The following is a 13,247-nucleotide window of genomic DNA, read 5'->3' as shown; positions in this document are numbered from 1 at the left end:
AACCACAGTTTTATCTCATTTCATCTGTGCACAATTTACACAAGTGTAAATTTTTTTTGTTCAACATTTCTGTTTCCATGAAAAAAGAAAAAGAAAAAAAACCCTGCATCATCATCAGTTTGAAATAAAAGAACAACTCTTTCCCTCTGTATTTTTTTCATCTCCAGACATAAAAAAAGAGAGAAAACAAAACAGTGAAGAAATACAGCGACACTCCGAGTCCAAAGTTTTCCAAGGTTTTGTTGTTGTTGTTGTTGCTTCACGATCATTCCTAGGCTTGTCTATATATATATATACTTATATATTTATGTAAAAAAACAAAAACAAAAAAAGAACAGCCTTTTGGAAGTTAGGCCGAGTCCATCGTTTATTCGTCGTGGTCGAGTCCGGGCCTGAGATGTTGGAGGAAGAACATGTAAAAGAAAACAAAAAAAAATGTCCACACTCGTCTCGAATCCTTCGCTCTCGTTCGTTCCGATTTTTCGTGTCTGTCAATTATTCCTCCGTCTCTCTGGTGAGTCTTTACAATAACGGAGAGAGAAGAAAAAGAAAGCGGTGGACGACTGATCCCCTGCAGCAGTGAGTGGGTGGAGCTAAGAAGAAGAGGAGATTATAGTGTGTGTGTGTGTGTGTGTGTGTGCGTGTGTGTGTGTCAGGGCGATTGTGTAGATGGGCTGCTGTGGGTGGAGCTGGGCGAGGGCGAGGGACTGCAGCTGCCCGAGGGGGCGGGGTTTGACCGTGAGCTGGTTCCACCCACTGAGCTCTCCAGCCCCTCGGAGTTCTCCAGCATCTCCTGGATCAGAGGAGGCATCGAGCCTGGGATCTCCATCTTCAGCGTGATCACTCTCTCCGCCCCTGAAAGAGAAATATTTGTTCAATACGATCAAGTATCAAATAATGACTTTCATTTTTCAAGTTGCTGAACAAACAGAGAGAAAAAAAAACAAACCGTGTGAGGGAGAGAGACGGCAAGAGAGAGTGGAAAGTGAGGCGGAAAAGAGATATAACGAGAGAGAATCCAACAAGAAAGGCAACAAGAAAGCAAGACAAAATAGAAAAAGAGAGCAAGAGATAAATACAGACAAAGAGACTAAACCAGAAAGTGATACTGAGACATACAGCAAGAGGGAGAGAGAAATAGAGAGATACACAGAGACAGAGATACAGCAAGAGAGAGACACACACACAGAGATACAGCAAAGAGAAACACAGAGAGATACAACAAGAGAGAGAGAGATACAGTAAGAAAGATATAGCAAGAGAGAGAGAGAGACAGAAAGACACAGAGAGATACAGTGAGACAAAGAGATACAGCAAGAGAGAAAAGAAAGACACAGAGAGATACAGTGTGAGAGAGAGGTACACAGCAAGAGAGAGCGACACAGGGATACAGTAAGACAGAGAGATACAGCAAAAAGAGAGAAAGAGAGACACAGAGATACAGTGAGAGGGATACACAGCAAGAGAAAGCGAGAGAGAGATACAGTGAGACAGAGATACAGTAAGAGAGAGAGAGAGAGAGAGAGAGAGAGAGTAAAATGAGTTACTGTGTGAGAATGTGTGTTTGTGATCGTGTGTGTGAGAATGTGTTTGAATTTGCATGTGTGTAAGAATGCATGTGAGAGTATGTGTGTGTGTGAGAATGTGCGAGTGTGTGTGAGAACGTGAGACAGTGTGAGTGTGTGTGTGTGTGTGTGTGTGTGTGTGAGAGACACACTCACCTTTAGCACTGATGCTCCAGGTCTGTGATCTTCATCAGCATCTTGGGGAACATGTGGGGTTTGTGTGGCCTCCTCTTCCTCACGTAAAGCTTCAGCGCCTCCAACAGCGGCTCCTGCAGCACATCCACCTTATCGGCTTCCTCCAGGTCCTGTCGATCTGCTCACACACACACACACACACACACACACACACACACACACACACACACACACACACACACGTATATGAATAGGAGCAGGTCACTGTGTTGCCACTGGATGGTGCTGAAATTCCATAAATTGCCTACATATAGTAGCCTGCTGTGAAACTCAAACATAATTAAATGCCAAAAATGACTAATAATATAAATATATAAATTCATAGATAAAAAGTGTGTGTGTGTGTGTGTGTGTGTGTGTGTGTGAATGAGTGTGAATGTGAGAAAGTGAGTGTGTGTATATGAGCGAGTGATCGTGAGTGTGTGTGTGTGTGTGTGTGTGTGTGTGTGTGTGTGTGTGTGTGTGTGCTTACCCCACACAGCAGGCAGATGGCGCTGAGCAGTCCCGTCTCAGCGTCGTCCATCTCAAGGGGCAGCAGCTGGTTGGCGAAGGCGAACACCAGGTCTGTGAGCGGCCCGAAGCCGGCGTTGTGCATCTGCGTGCGGTTCAGCGTCAGACCGTCCGAGAAGGTCATGGTGTCCTGCTCGGGCGTGTAGCGCGTACAGATGCGCAGGATCTGCCGCGAGAGGGGCGTTAGCGTGACGAACGGTACGGCTTAGCGATAAAAACGGTTACGGCTGAGAGTCTCACCAGGATGTCGAGGCAGGCGGCTTTCAGCAGCGTGATCTGGTCTGCGATGGACAGCGTGGTGAAGCCCGGGAGCTGCTTGGCGAACTCCACTGTCTTTATGATGCACTTGGTGGAGAGCTCGCTAAACTTATCCCACAGATCCACGTCCAGAGCCACGCGTCGCTCCGAACTGTTACTCTGTGTACACACACAAACGCACACAGACACAGCAACAGATGTACACACATGCAGAGACACACAAAGAAACAGACACAAACACACACAGAGACAAAAAGAAACAGACACAAACACAAACGACAGACATACAGAGAGAGAGAGAGAGACGCACACAAACGTACACACAACCATATACATACATGCACACACACGGAAACAGAGACACAAACGCACACAGTCAAGGCAACAGATGTACACACACACAAGGAAAGAGACAAAACACACACAGAAAGAAACAGACACAAACACACAGAAACAGACACACACACACACAAAGAAACAGACACAAACACACACAACGACAGACAGAGAGCGCACACAAAGGTACACACACAACCATATATACCGACAAACACATACACACGTGAAGACACAAAGAGACACACACACACACACACACACACACACACACACAGTTCAATTAGTGAGAAATCTTCAGGTGACAGCTGGATGTCTTACACTTGAGACTCCTTCCATAAATATTAAAGCAAAATATTTTGCCCACACACACACACACACACACACACACACACACACACACCGTGGTGTATTTGCCGAGTTGACACAGCGAGGGAAACGTGTCCTGGTGCGCTTTCCTCACTCGCTCGATCATCAGCTCCGTGTCGGCACTCAGCACGCCGCTTTCCACACACTCCACCTTCTTCTCCTCCTTCTTTTTCTTGTTCCTATCGTTCCGCACCGCTACACACACAGACACACACACACACACACACACACACACACACACAGACACACACACACATTAGATGGAATTCCTCTCACATTCATTTGTGCCAGCTAGCTAATGGGTTAGCGCTGAATAATTAGCTTGCATTAACTTGGCATAAAAAAAATCTTCTCAGAAAGGGTTCGTGATAGCGAGCTAGCCGCTTAGCATGGTATTAACCAGTGTTGTGCAAGTTATTAAAAAATAGTAACTAGTTACAGTTACTTCTTTCAAAAAGTAACTCAGTTACTTTGTTGATTATTTACACCAAAATGTAATGCGGTATTGTTAAAAGTAACTTTTTAGTTACTTTTTTAAAGAACCTTCTTTAATGTTCCAATTAATGCCCTTTTATGTGTTATGGTCTACAAACACAAAACTGACTTAAACACAAAGTCATTTTTAAACACTATTTTACTGAAGTCAGAGCAGCACAAACTGAATATATCACAAGCATTTCTGAAATAAATAACAAAACAAGCTGAATAATATATTCACAATCAAAAACTAAAGTGGCTTCTGCATCATAAAAGCTGTTGTGTTGAGCTCTTAAAAATGTTCCTTTCACAGCTGAAGTATGAAAACTATCAACAATGTAGAACAGAACACCGGGTTAGCTTCTAGCTCCTCAGGCATGGAGTTTCTGGAGGTGTTGCTATCGCAGTAGATACGAGCTTCGAACCAGAAAGACACAGCTTACATTAGACTAAAAAGTTTTTGTCTTTATACTCAACTAAAGTGAAATAATGATCATATTTCCACTTTGAGAAACTCGTCTTGCTCTCGCCTCGCCTCGCCATTACTGCCGCACAGACCTGAATAAACGGAGACACGCCCACAGTGCATCTTCTTTGTGTACAGGGGTTAATCCTCCAATCCTTCAATGCGTCGCTGCTGTAAGCAGGTTAGACTGTAGTCTACACTTCAGCCCAAATTCATTCATATAAAAAAGTAACGGGTAATGCACCATACAGTAACAGTAACGGAGTTACTTTATTTTTAAAAGTAACGCGTTACAGTATTAGTTACTGTCAAAAGTAACGTGTTACCGGTAACGCGTGCGTTACTGCCCAACACTGGTATTAACAATGCGCTTTTAGCGATCTAGTCACTTCAGCTCGTATCGGCTAGCTGTTGAATTTAGTTATAAGACTGTAGTTCTAGTTCAAATAGTTCAAAGACTAGAAAAATGTTCTAATTACAAGGTAAAAATCCTCTCAGAAATACTGCCACATTAGCTCACTTTTCACCAGCTGGCACTGAAGGACCGATTTTTCAAAAAATACGAGGTGAAAAACACAAACCGTGTCACTGTTGCTCACATTGGTTAGCTAGCCAGCCATGCAATTGCAAACGTTTCAGGAAAAGCGCAAAATTTAAATCCTTTTATGAATCCCACCGCTTCAGCTCAAGCTAGCTCTCTCTTTAGCACTTAATGATTTTTAATAGGGATGCACCGAAATGAAAATTCTTGGCCGAAACCGAAAACCGAAAAAAGAGGAAAGCAAGGCCGAAAACCGAAACACCGAAATAAATTATGCTAATTATTATTACCATTGCATTTATGTCTATGACTGTGTACTAAACTTACTAAAATCAAGGCATTTCAATTGCATAAATTAAAATTAAAGTTTCAAAGAATAAATCAATTACAAATTATGAAAATATTTATTTATAGCACATTGCAGCAATGCACAGGATAAAATAAAATAAAACTTAGTCTTAAATGTTTAACTTAAATGCGCTCATGTGTACATTAAATAATAATGTACAGGCCCTCTGGCCTGCTGAAAGGTTGTAAAATTAAATATGTTCTTTCATAAAAACAAAGTGCATTCAGAACAAGTGCAACTGCTTAAAGATACAACAATACAACATCACTGGGAAACTTCCTGCCTTTTCAAAAACGTCCACCACAGACGGAGTGCGCGTGCTCGGAGGGGTTTTGCTTTTCTGTGCCGTGTTCCTCTGATATTCAGCATAGCGATCGGGATGTTTGGATTTCAGGTGATAAATTAAACCCGACGTGGAGAAAGTTTTTGCAGACAAAATTTCGGCATTACATGTTTTGCAAATCGCTCTCTGTGGGTCTTTCTCAGATATACTGAAATACGTTCACCCCGCAGACATGTTGTTTTAGACATGCACGTGCAGGCAGCGGTTTCTGTTTGCGTCATCACAACACACTGTTTCACACTTTCGGCCGAAAACCGAAAATGCACTTTTGGGCCATTTTCGTACGAAAATTTTCGGTGGCCGAATATTCGGTGCATCCCTAATTTTTAATAACACCGTAATATAAGTACCGTCAATTTAGCTAAACTAAGGTAACATTGAAGGAGAGACTCTTGACATAGTGCAAAAATTTTCTCACAAATTGTCCCTATTGCTAACTTTAGCTAGCTAGATGTGTATTATTAAATTATTAACATTTCATTAAGAAAAACGTTTGTGTGTGTGTAAATTATTAACAAGTATAAGTCAAATATTTTAATGAAATAAAAATATCAATAACACTGTCACTTTAGCTAGCAGTCTATATAATAATATCTCACTAAACAATCAAACATTTCGAGCATAAAGTTAAAATTCTCACAGAATTCCCATCACATTAGCCAATTCTAGCTATGTCTATCACGAATGAATTATTTTTAAAATAATGAAATGATGGAAAGATTCTTTCAGAAATCATGCGACTTTAACTCACATTTAATAACTAGCCTTAAAGAGCTTTTAGCTTTTAAAAAAAAAATCAGAATTCCTTCCACGTTTGTTTATCCTAGGTAAATGTGGTAAAATGTTGCTGAGGCCACTTTTTTACCACTTTTCACGTCTGAGGTGAAAAATGGTCAGCGTTTGCTCAGGCTAGCTAGCTGGGCTTTGAATTCCTCTCAGGAATCCTGCCAGTGTGTGGTAGGTAGCTAGTATTTTCTGTTTTCTAAAGTTGGAGGCTAGACATTTGTCACACATTAGTCGATTATGTGATTTATCACCATGTGTGAGCAATATTCCACACACACAAACACACACACACACACACACACACCTGAAGCTGTCATTGTGCCGCCTGCATCATTCCATTATTCTTTTTCCAATCTGTGCGAACATTAATGCTCCGTCCCTCTCTCGCTTTCTCCCTCCGTCTTTGTGCCTCTGGAGAGGTGAAATTAATTCCTAAATAAAAGCGGGCCGTGCTTAACGCCGCCACGTTAGCTGTGCTGACAGATCGGTGCCCTGCACACACACGGTTTAATGAAGCCATTAAAGAACTATTAGCGTGGCCGCTTCATCAGTCACACACAAGATCCTGCAGGGGGAACAAAGTGTGTGTGTGTGTGTGTGTGTGTGTGTGTGTGTGTTTTCTCATCTTGGAATTCATTAGGTAAAGACACACTGAGAAATCCAAGAGTGTAGAAAAGAAAGGTGGGCTTATAAGGATCAGGTACACGCCTACCGTCTGAAGAATAGGGACTGTTAAAAGTGTGTGTGTGTGTGTGAGAGAGAGAGAGAGAAAGTGCAGGAGGAATCATCAGGGGATGATGAAAGTAAAAATTCCACATTGCACTCAAATACAAACTTTTATAGGGACCGGTTTATTACCTACTCTATGGGGACTTGGGGTTTTACTGAGGTAAAAATTAACCAGAGCACTGAAAATCTGATTTGTGTGTGTGTGTGTTTTCAATTAACATGGTGACTGTATTAACATTTGCATAGTGGAGAGTCCTCAAAACACACACAAACTCTTGTCCTTATAATGTAAAAAAATATATTATTGTGTGTGTGTGTGTGTGTGTGTGTGTGTGTGGGAGGGGTTGTTATACATAACTGTTCATGGTTTATTGGGACCAAATGATAAAAATTCATTTTAGTCTTTATGGGGACATTTGGCTGTTTGAAATTTTTTTTTTATCTAACCACAAAAAAGTAGTAAAATATATATTTATTTTCTTTAAGGAAACATTGATATAAAAAAAAAAGAAGCAGAATAGGTATGAGCGTCCTGGAATTTTATATTGGTATCTTGCGCTAGAAACTGATAACGCCAGTTCTGTATAGCAGAAGGTGTGTGTGTGTGTGTGTGTGTGTGTGTGTGTGTGCGCTCGTGTCTCCGCCTGTCTCTTGCGGCTGTAATTCGAGGGAAGAAAATTAAAGCGCTGACAGCTCGTCTGTCACACGCACGAAATTCAACGGAAAGATAAAAATGTCAATGTTCCTTTCCTCCTCCTCTTTTCAGCATCCCTCCATCATCCTGCCCGGAGATGAGCTCCAGCTGTAATGGGACTGAGGGAGTGTGTGAGTGCGAGTGGTGTGTGTATGAGTGGAATTGGGAACTGATGTGTTTGTGTATCATGTAAAGTGGTGTCTGTGTCTGTGTGTGTGTGTGTGTGTGTGTCTTGTTTTAACCGCTAGCTTCCTGACATGTTGTGCCACATTTCTTGCATTTTAGTCCTTAAAAACCTTATTTTACAATCAAAATAAAAACATATCTAATTCTTTTTTCAATGCCGCATGTCCGTAAAAACCATAGTTTTGAGGTCGTTTCTTTGTTAAAGCCGAAGGCTGTGGTAACTGAAGGTTACCACAGAGGTAAGACGACTATGTTGAGATGTGAATTACCACTGAGAGAACAAAATGAGCGATTGTGTTGCTATGGAAACACCCACAAAACCTAATTACCTTTCACTAAGTTAGCTAACCAGCAACAGTCCTTGTGACATCATGCTATGTGATGACAAGCGACGTTTCATTGTCATTTGGGAACATTTACGTTTGTTTAATTTCGGCAATTTTGAAAAATCAATAGTTCAACAAAATTGCAAATGACTCCACGATTGCTGTGATTTGTATATGACAGGAACACACTGCTCGACTGTGCAAAGACCGGCACTTTTACACACACACACACACACACACACACACACACACACACACACACACACACACACAATTTGAGTGTCCACTAGGGGGCAAGTGTGTGTGCAGTTTCAGCTTGCTGCTGTAGATTTCAGTAATCCGGCAATGATGGATCACCCTATTCACTCCTAAGGAGTACTGGAGACACACACACACACACACACACACACACACACACACACACACACACACACACACACACACACACACACACACACACATCCGTGGGTTTATAATAGAAAAGAATAGGATAAATTGCTGTAAGGCTCTATCTGGTGTGTGTGTGTGTGTGTGTGTGTGTGTGTGTGTGTGTGTACTCGGTTTTCTCGCCTCTCCCAATTAACTTCTCAAGTCTGACACTAGCAGACAGAATTGAAAGAATGTGTGATCATCCAGCCACAGGGGAAACCCTGGTGTGTGTCTGTGTGTGTGTGTCTTGGTGTATGTCAGTATGGAAGCACATTCTGACAAAGAAGATAAAACGTTCAACACACACAGTCTTACACAAACACACTCAAACAATATTACAAAACGCCAAAACTAGCATGTTAGTGCATCTCGCTAACTGAAACTTTACCAGACCTAGCATGCCGTTTAGCTAGTTTTTTTTTTTTACCAGGCTTAGTAGCTTTCTTTACTTGACACTTGCTAGCTAGGTCACATTTTCACTAAGCAGTTACGCCATAAAGGACACTATAGTACAGCGGACCCTCTGAGGGCCACATCATTTTTCCTTCCTTAAATGGGGGACCGACCCCAGCCATTAGGGTTGCACAAGCCAGTGCACTCTTAGTGCCGGTCCCAAGCCCGGATAAATGGGGAGGGTTGCGTTAGGAAGGGCATCCAGCGTAAAAAGATACGGATCATGAATACGGATGATCCGCTGTGGCGACCCCTTAATGGGAGAAGCCGAAAGAAAGTAGTAGTTTGACAGTAATGCAAATGTTGCAGTTTAAGCTGAACCCTGAAGGAAAATCAGGAATATATTGTTAAAAAAGCGGTAGTTATTTCTTTGGGGTGTGGTCTACATCCTCAAACCTACATCTCAATTCTACATCCTTTGTATAGTCAGCATCCTGCTCCTGCATCTGTCTCTGTTAGCTTCTGATACGCGCCAGTACCCGGTGCTCAAATTCTTGCTTCTCCGTTCCCACGAGCCGGCGACAGGCTACCAGACGGACTCCTTGTTTCACTTCAAGCGCTCGCTTTTCTTTCCCCATTTTCACTTCAGCCCCCGTGTTTGTTTTGCGCTCCGTTCTCACGGTGATGTCTGCAGCGCATCGTCCGAACCCGGACCAGACGCCAGGCGGCTATGGGTGAGGTTGAGGGTAAAGGAGAGGCGACAAGTGACTAAAATCAAATAAGCGTCCAGGTGAAGAGTCAGGGCCACGTAACGCAGCAGCACAGGCGTAACACGCGAGTCAGACAATCTAGCTCTTTTTTATTTCTTTGAAATCGCAGCTCGCGGACGAAACAAAGACGACAGGAAGTGAGCGAGCGCTGAATGAACGGCGGAGCGTGACAACCGAGCAGTCCTGTTAGACGGGTACCTGGATAATACATCGAATAGAAGACAATAGACTTCAATAGTTTCTCAGGGTGGAGTCTGGAATAAAGCGCTCGCGCATCCGGATCCACTCGCATACAACCAGACGACGATAAACAAACAAACAAAACGAACGAGTGAGTTTCTAGCAGAGGTACAAACAACTGACTTTATTCTTAAGAGAATTCTAAATAGAAATAAACACAAGTATTACAGCGGAATATAATGACCCACTTGTAATCTGCTCTATTTATTAGAATTTTAAACCTTGCAATTTCTAAATTCAAATTAATTGAACATTCAAAGTACATTAAATTAAATTAAATTTTGGATTAAAACAATTTAACTGGTTGTTTAGGACGTCTTCAGGTGCCGTAACGTGAAATTTCCCTTCGCTTGAATTAGGAGACCCGAACCTGTTCCAGCATGACGATGCCCCTGTGCGCAAAGCCAAGTCAAAAGTTTGTGGACAGCTGACCCCATTTAATCCCCATTCTGCTTGTGGGCTCGTGGAGATTTGTGGGGACTCGTCCATTCGCAAGGGTGCTGGTCAAGTCGGGAACAGATCTAGGCGAGGGAGGGTTGGGTTGCAAATTCATCCCAAAGGTGTTCAATAAGTTTTCAAGCTCTACAGCAGAAGATCTTCCACTCCCACCCATGTAGAAGGATGGAGGTGGTTTTGTGCACCATACAGTGGCCCCTGTGCACAAAACCACCTCCATGCTTCTACATGGGCATTGGCTGTTCTACTGTTCTGACCAGAAAAATGTCTTCACGGTTTACGCCTTTCACTGTGCATCTCCGAACGAATTTAAACGAAACGACAATGATGAAGATGAGGAAGAGGTTTCAGGGAGGAGGTACTCACACTCCTTGGACATGCCCACTTCCAGACACTTCTGCAGACGGCAGTACTGGCAGCGGTTGCGCGTCACCTTGTTGATGATGCAGCTCTTCTCGCGGTGACACGTGTACACCATGTTCTTCTGGATGCTCCTGCGGAAGAAACCCTGCGGAGGAGACGAGCACCAACGCGAGGGCGTGAGAGGAATCAATGTAGGGTGGTGGTTGTTTTTTTCAACGTCGAACAAACAAACAAATAAACAAACGTGGGGTCACATGACCTCAATTAAGCGACACTGTGACATGTAATCGATTAATCATCATCATCATCATCATCATCCTCAGTAGCTTTAGAAGTGATTCTATGGTCAGCAATGCATTTAAAGCAAAGAGGTAAAGAGAGAGGACCGAAAGATAACAGAACAAAAGGTGTGTGTGTGTGTGTGTGTGTGTGTGTGTCATTTACACAATCAGTGTCAGACAGCTATTGGCAGACAAGGTGGAAGGATGAATCATGTTTGGGTGCTTCTCTCTCTCTCACACACACACACACACACACAGATCCTTGCTTGGCTACAGTAACAGACGGCTTCAGAAACAGAAATGGAACAAATCTCTTGGCATGCAAACTGCATACCACACACACACACACACACACACACACACACACACACACACACACACACACACACACACACACACACACACAAACACACGTTGCATACAACAGACACTGTTGTTTTCTGCGTGCGTGCGTGCGTGCGTGTGTGTGTGTGTGTGTGTGTGTGTAAGACCTACAAATGAAAAAACACCAGGCTCAATTCCAGGGCTGCCATATTTCCTCCACCAAGCTTCTCTCTCACACACACACACACACACACACACACACACACACACACACACACACACACACACACACACACACACACACACGTGTGTAAAAATAACACACTAATTAATCAAGTCCCCCTGATTCCTGAAAAATGGGGTTTACTTTCTAAATAAATGTTTATCATGTAAAAAGTGTATAATTTTAAATACTAATAAATTTAATTTATCATCACACCATTCGGGCTTTTAGAGAGCGATCGGACAGGAGGTCCGAGCACAGACTTAACAAAGTTAAGTGTTACATGAAACAAAGGAGGAAATGTCAGCTTGTGAGTGTGTGTGTGTTCATGTGTATACTAGGAGCGTAATGGTACACAAAATTCAAGGATCGTTTTTATTATCAACATTAGTGAACAACGGTTTCCTTTTTTTTTTTATAAAACGCCTGCTTGTTTCAATAAAAATAAATCGAATACATTTTTTTATTATAAAATTTTTAATTTTGATTACCGTAATTTCTGGACTATTAAACGCACCCATATATAAGCCGCACCCACTGAATTTTACAAAGATGTTTATTTTGAACATAAACATGCCGCACCTGTCTATAAGCCGCAGGTGTCTACACTGAAACTAATGAACTTTACACAGGCTTTGATGAAAGACAGTGTCTGTTACACGGCTTGTATCTAAACAGTAGCCTACCAAGAAAGTCATTGTTCACTGTCTTCCTCCTTCCTTTCACAACTATTTCTCTCGGGAGTTTATCTTTTGGCATCGTCGTGCGTTTAAAAATCACCATCGCTGAAGCTTTTCTCCCGATGCTGTGCAGCTCAGAACACAGGTGAAGTGTGTTTCCATGCCCGGTTGTTTTCAGCGTGTGAATGATTCACATTTCCTGTAGACAGTCCGAGTGAGTGGCAGGTCAAACATCAGAGGAACATCATCCATATTTATGATGTGGTGCGGCCTGATTCAGTGGGAGCGCATCTGATTTAATATAAAGAGTTTCATTGGTTCACCTGAACCCGTCCTGCAATTTCATTGGTCTAATGTTATGGGGTTCATTTTTTGGCTTGAAGTTTGTGAAACCGGGAAAAACCCAAAAATTAGCCGCTTCATTGTTTAAGCTGCGGTGTTCAAAGCGTGGGGAAATAGTAGCGGCTTATAGTCCGGAAAATACAGTATATTGTTTGAGTAATTGGTTAAATAAAACATTTTAATGAAACACATTACATTTTGACTCTATTTCGGTGTTTGTACATTTAATAGTACATTTTCGAAAGATTTGTTCTGATTAACTCTTCTACTAATTTCTGCACATTTATTGATTTATAAAATTTATTCATAAATTTAATTCTTAATATTGTCCATATTTATTTCTTTAAAAGACATTGTGGACGTTAAACGCGATATCGCTGGACATTTGTAAAAACGTTAATGACGCTAAAAGTGGTGGCGATTCCGCAGTAGAAAATCGCTTTCGGTACGAATACGCGTACTGTTACGCCGCTGGTGTACACGTGTGTGGATGCGCATTTTTTTTTTTTTACCTTGCAGCCTTCGCAGGCGCTGACGCCGTAATGGTAGCCGGACGATTTGTCCTGGCAGACAAAGCAGGGTTTGTAGACCCTCGGTGGCGGAGGAGGCGACGGCG

General features: G+C 42.3%; 1 protein-coding gene across 1 annotated transcript in view; it reads right to left on the bottom strand.

The window, feature by feature from the left end:
• Nucleotides 1–13,247, bottom strand: part of raraa (retinoic acid receptor, alpha a) — an 87,102-nt gene continuing 73,855 nt past the window's right edge. The window contains 8 exon segments of the mRNA XM_046853716.1: nucleotides 1–855; nucleotides 1,722–1,738; nucleotides 1,740–1,879; nucleotides 2,233–2,436; nucleotides 2,511–2,687; nucleotides 3,268–3,428; nucleotides 10,785–10,926; nucleotides 13,144–13,247. The exon segment at nucleotides 13,144–13,247 is cut by the window's right edge and continues 45 nt beyond it. Coding sequence (XP_046709672.1) covers nucleotides 653–855; nucleotides 1,722–1,738; nucleotides 1,740–1,879; nucleotides 2,233–2,436; nucleotides 2,511–2,687; nucleotides 3,268–3,428; nucleotides 10,785–10,926; nucleotides 13,144–13,247 — 1,148 coding nt within the window. The 3' untranslated portion in view covers nucleotides 1–652.

This window comes from Silurus meridionalis, chromosome 7 (genome assembly GCF_014805685.1).
Source record: "Silurus meridionalis isolate SWU-2019-XX chromosome 7, ASM1480568v1, whole genome shotgun sequence".
NCBI classification, from domain to species: domain Eukaryota; kingdom Metazoa; phylum Chordata; class Actinopteri; order Siluriformes; family Siluridae; genus Silurus; species Silurus meridionalis.
This window is presented reverse-complemented; position numbering and strand designations above follow the sequence as displayed.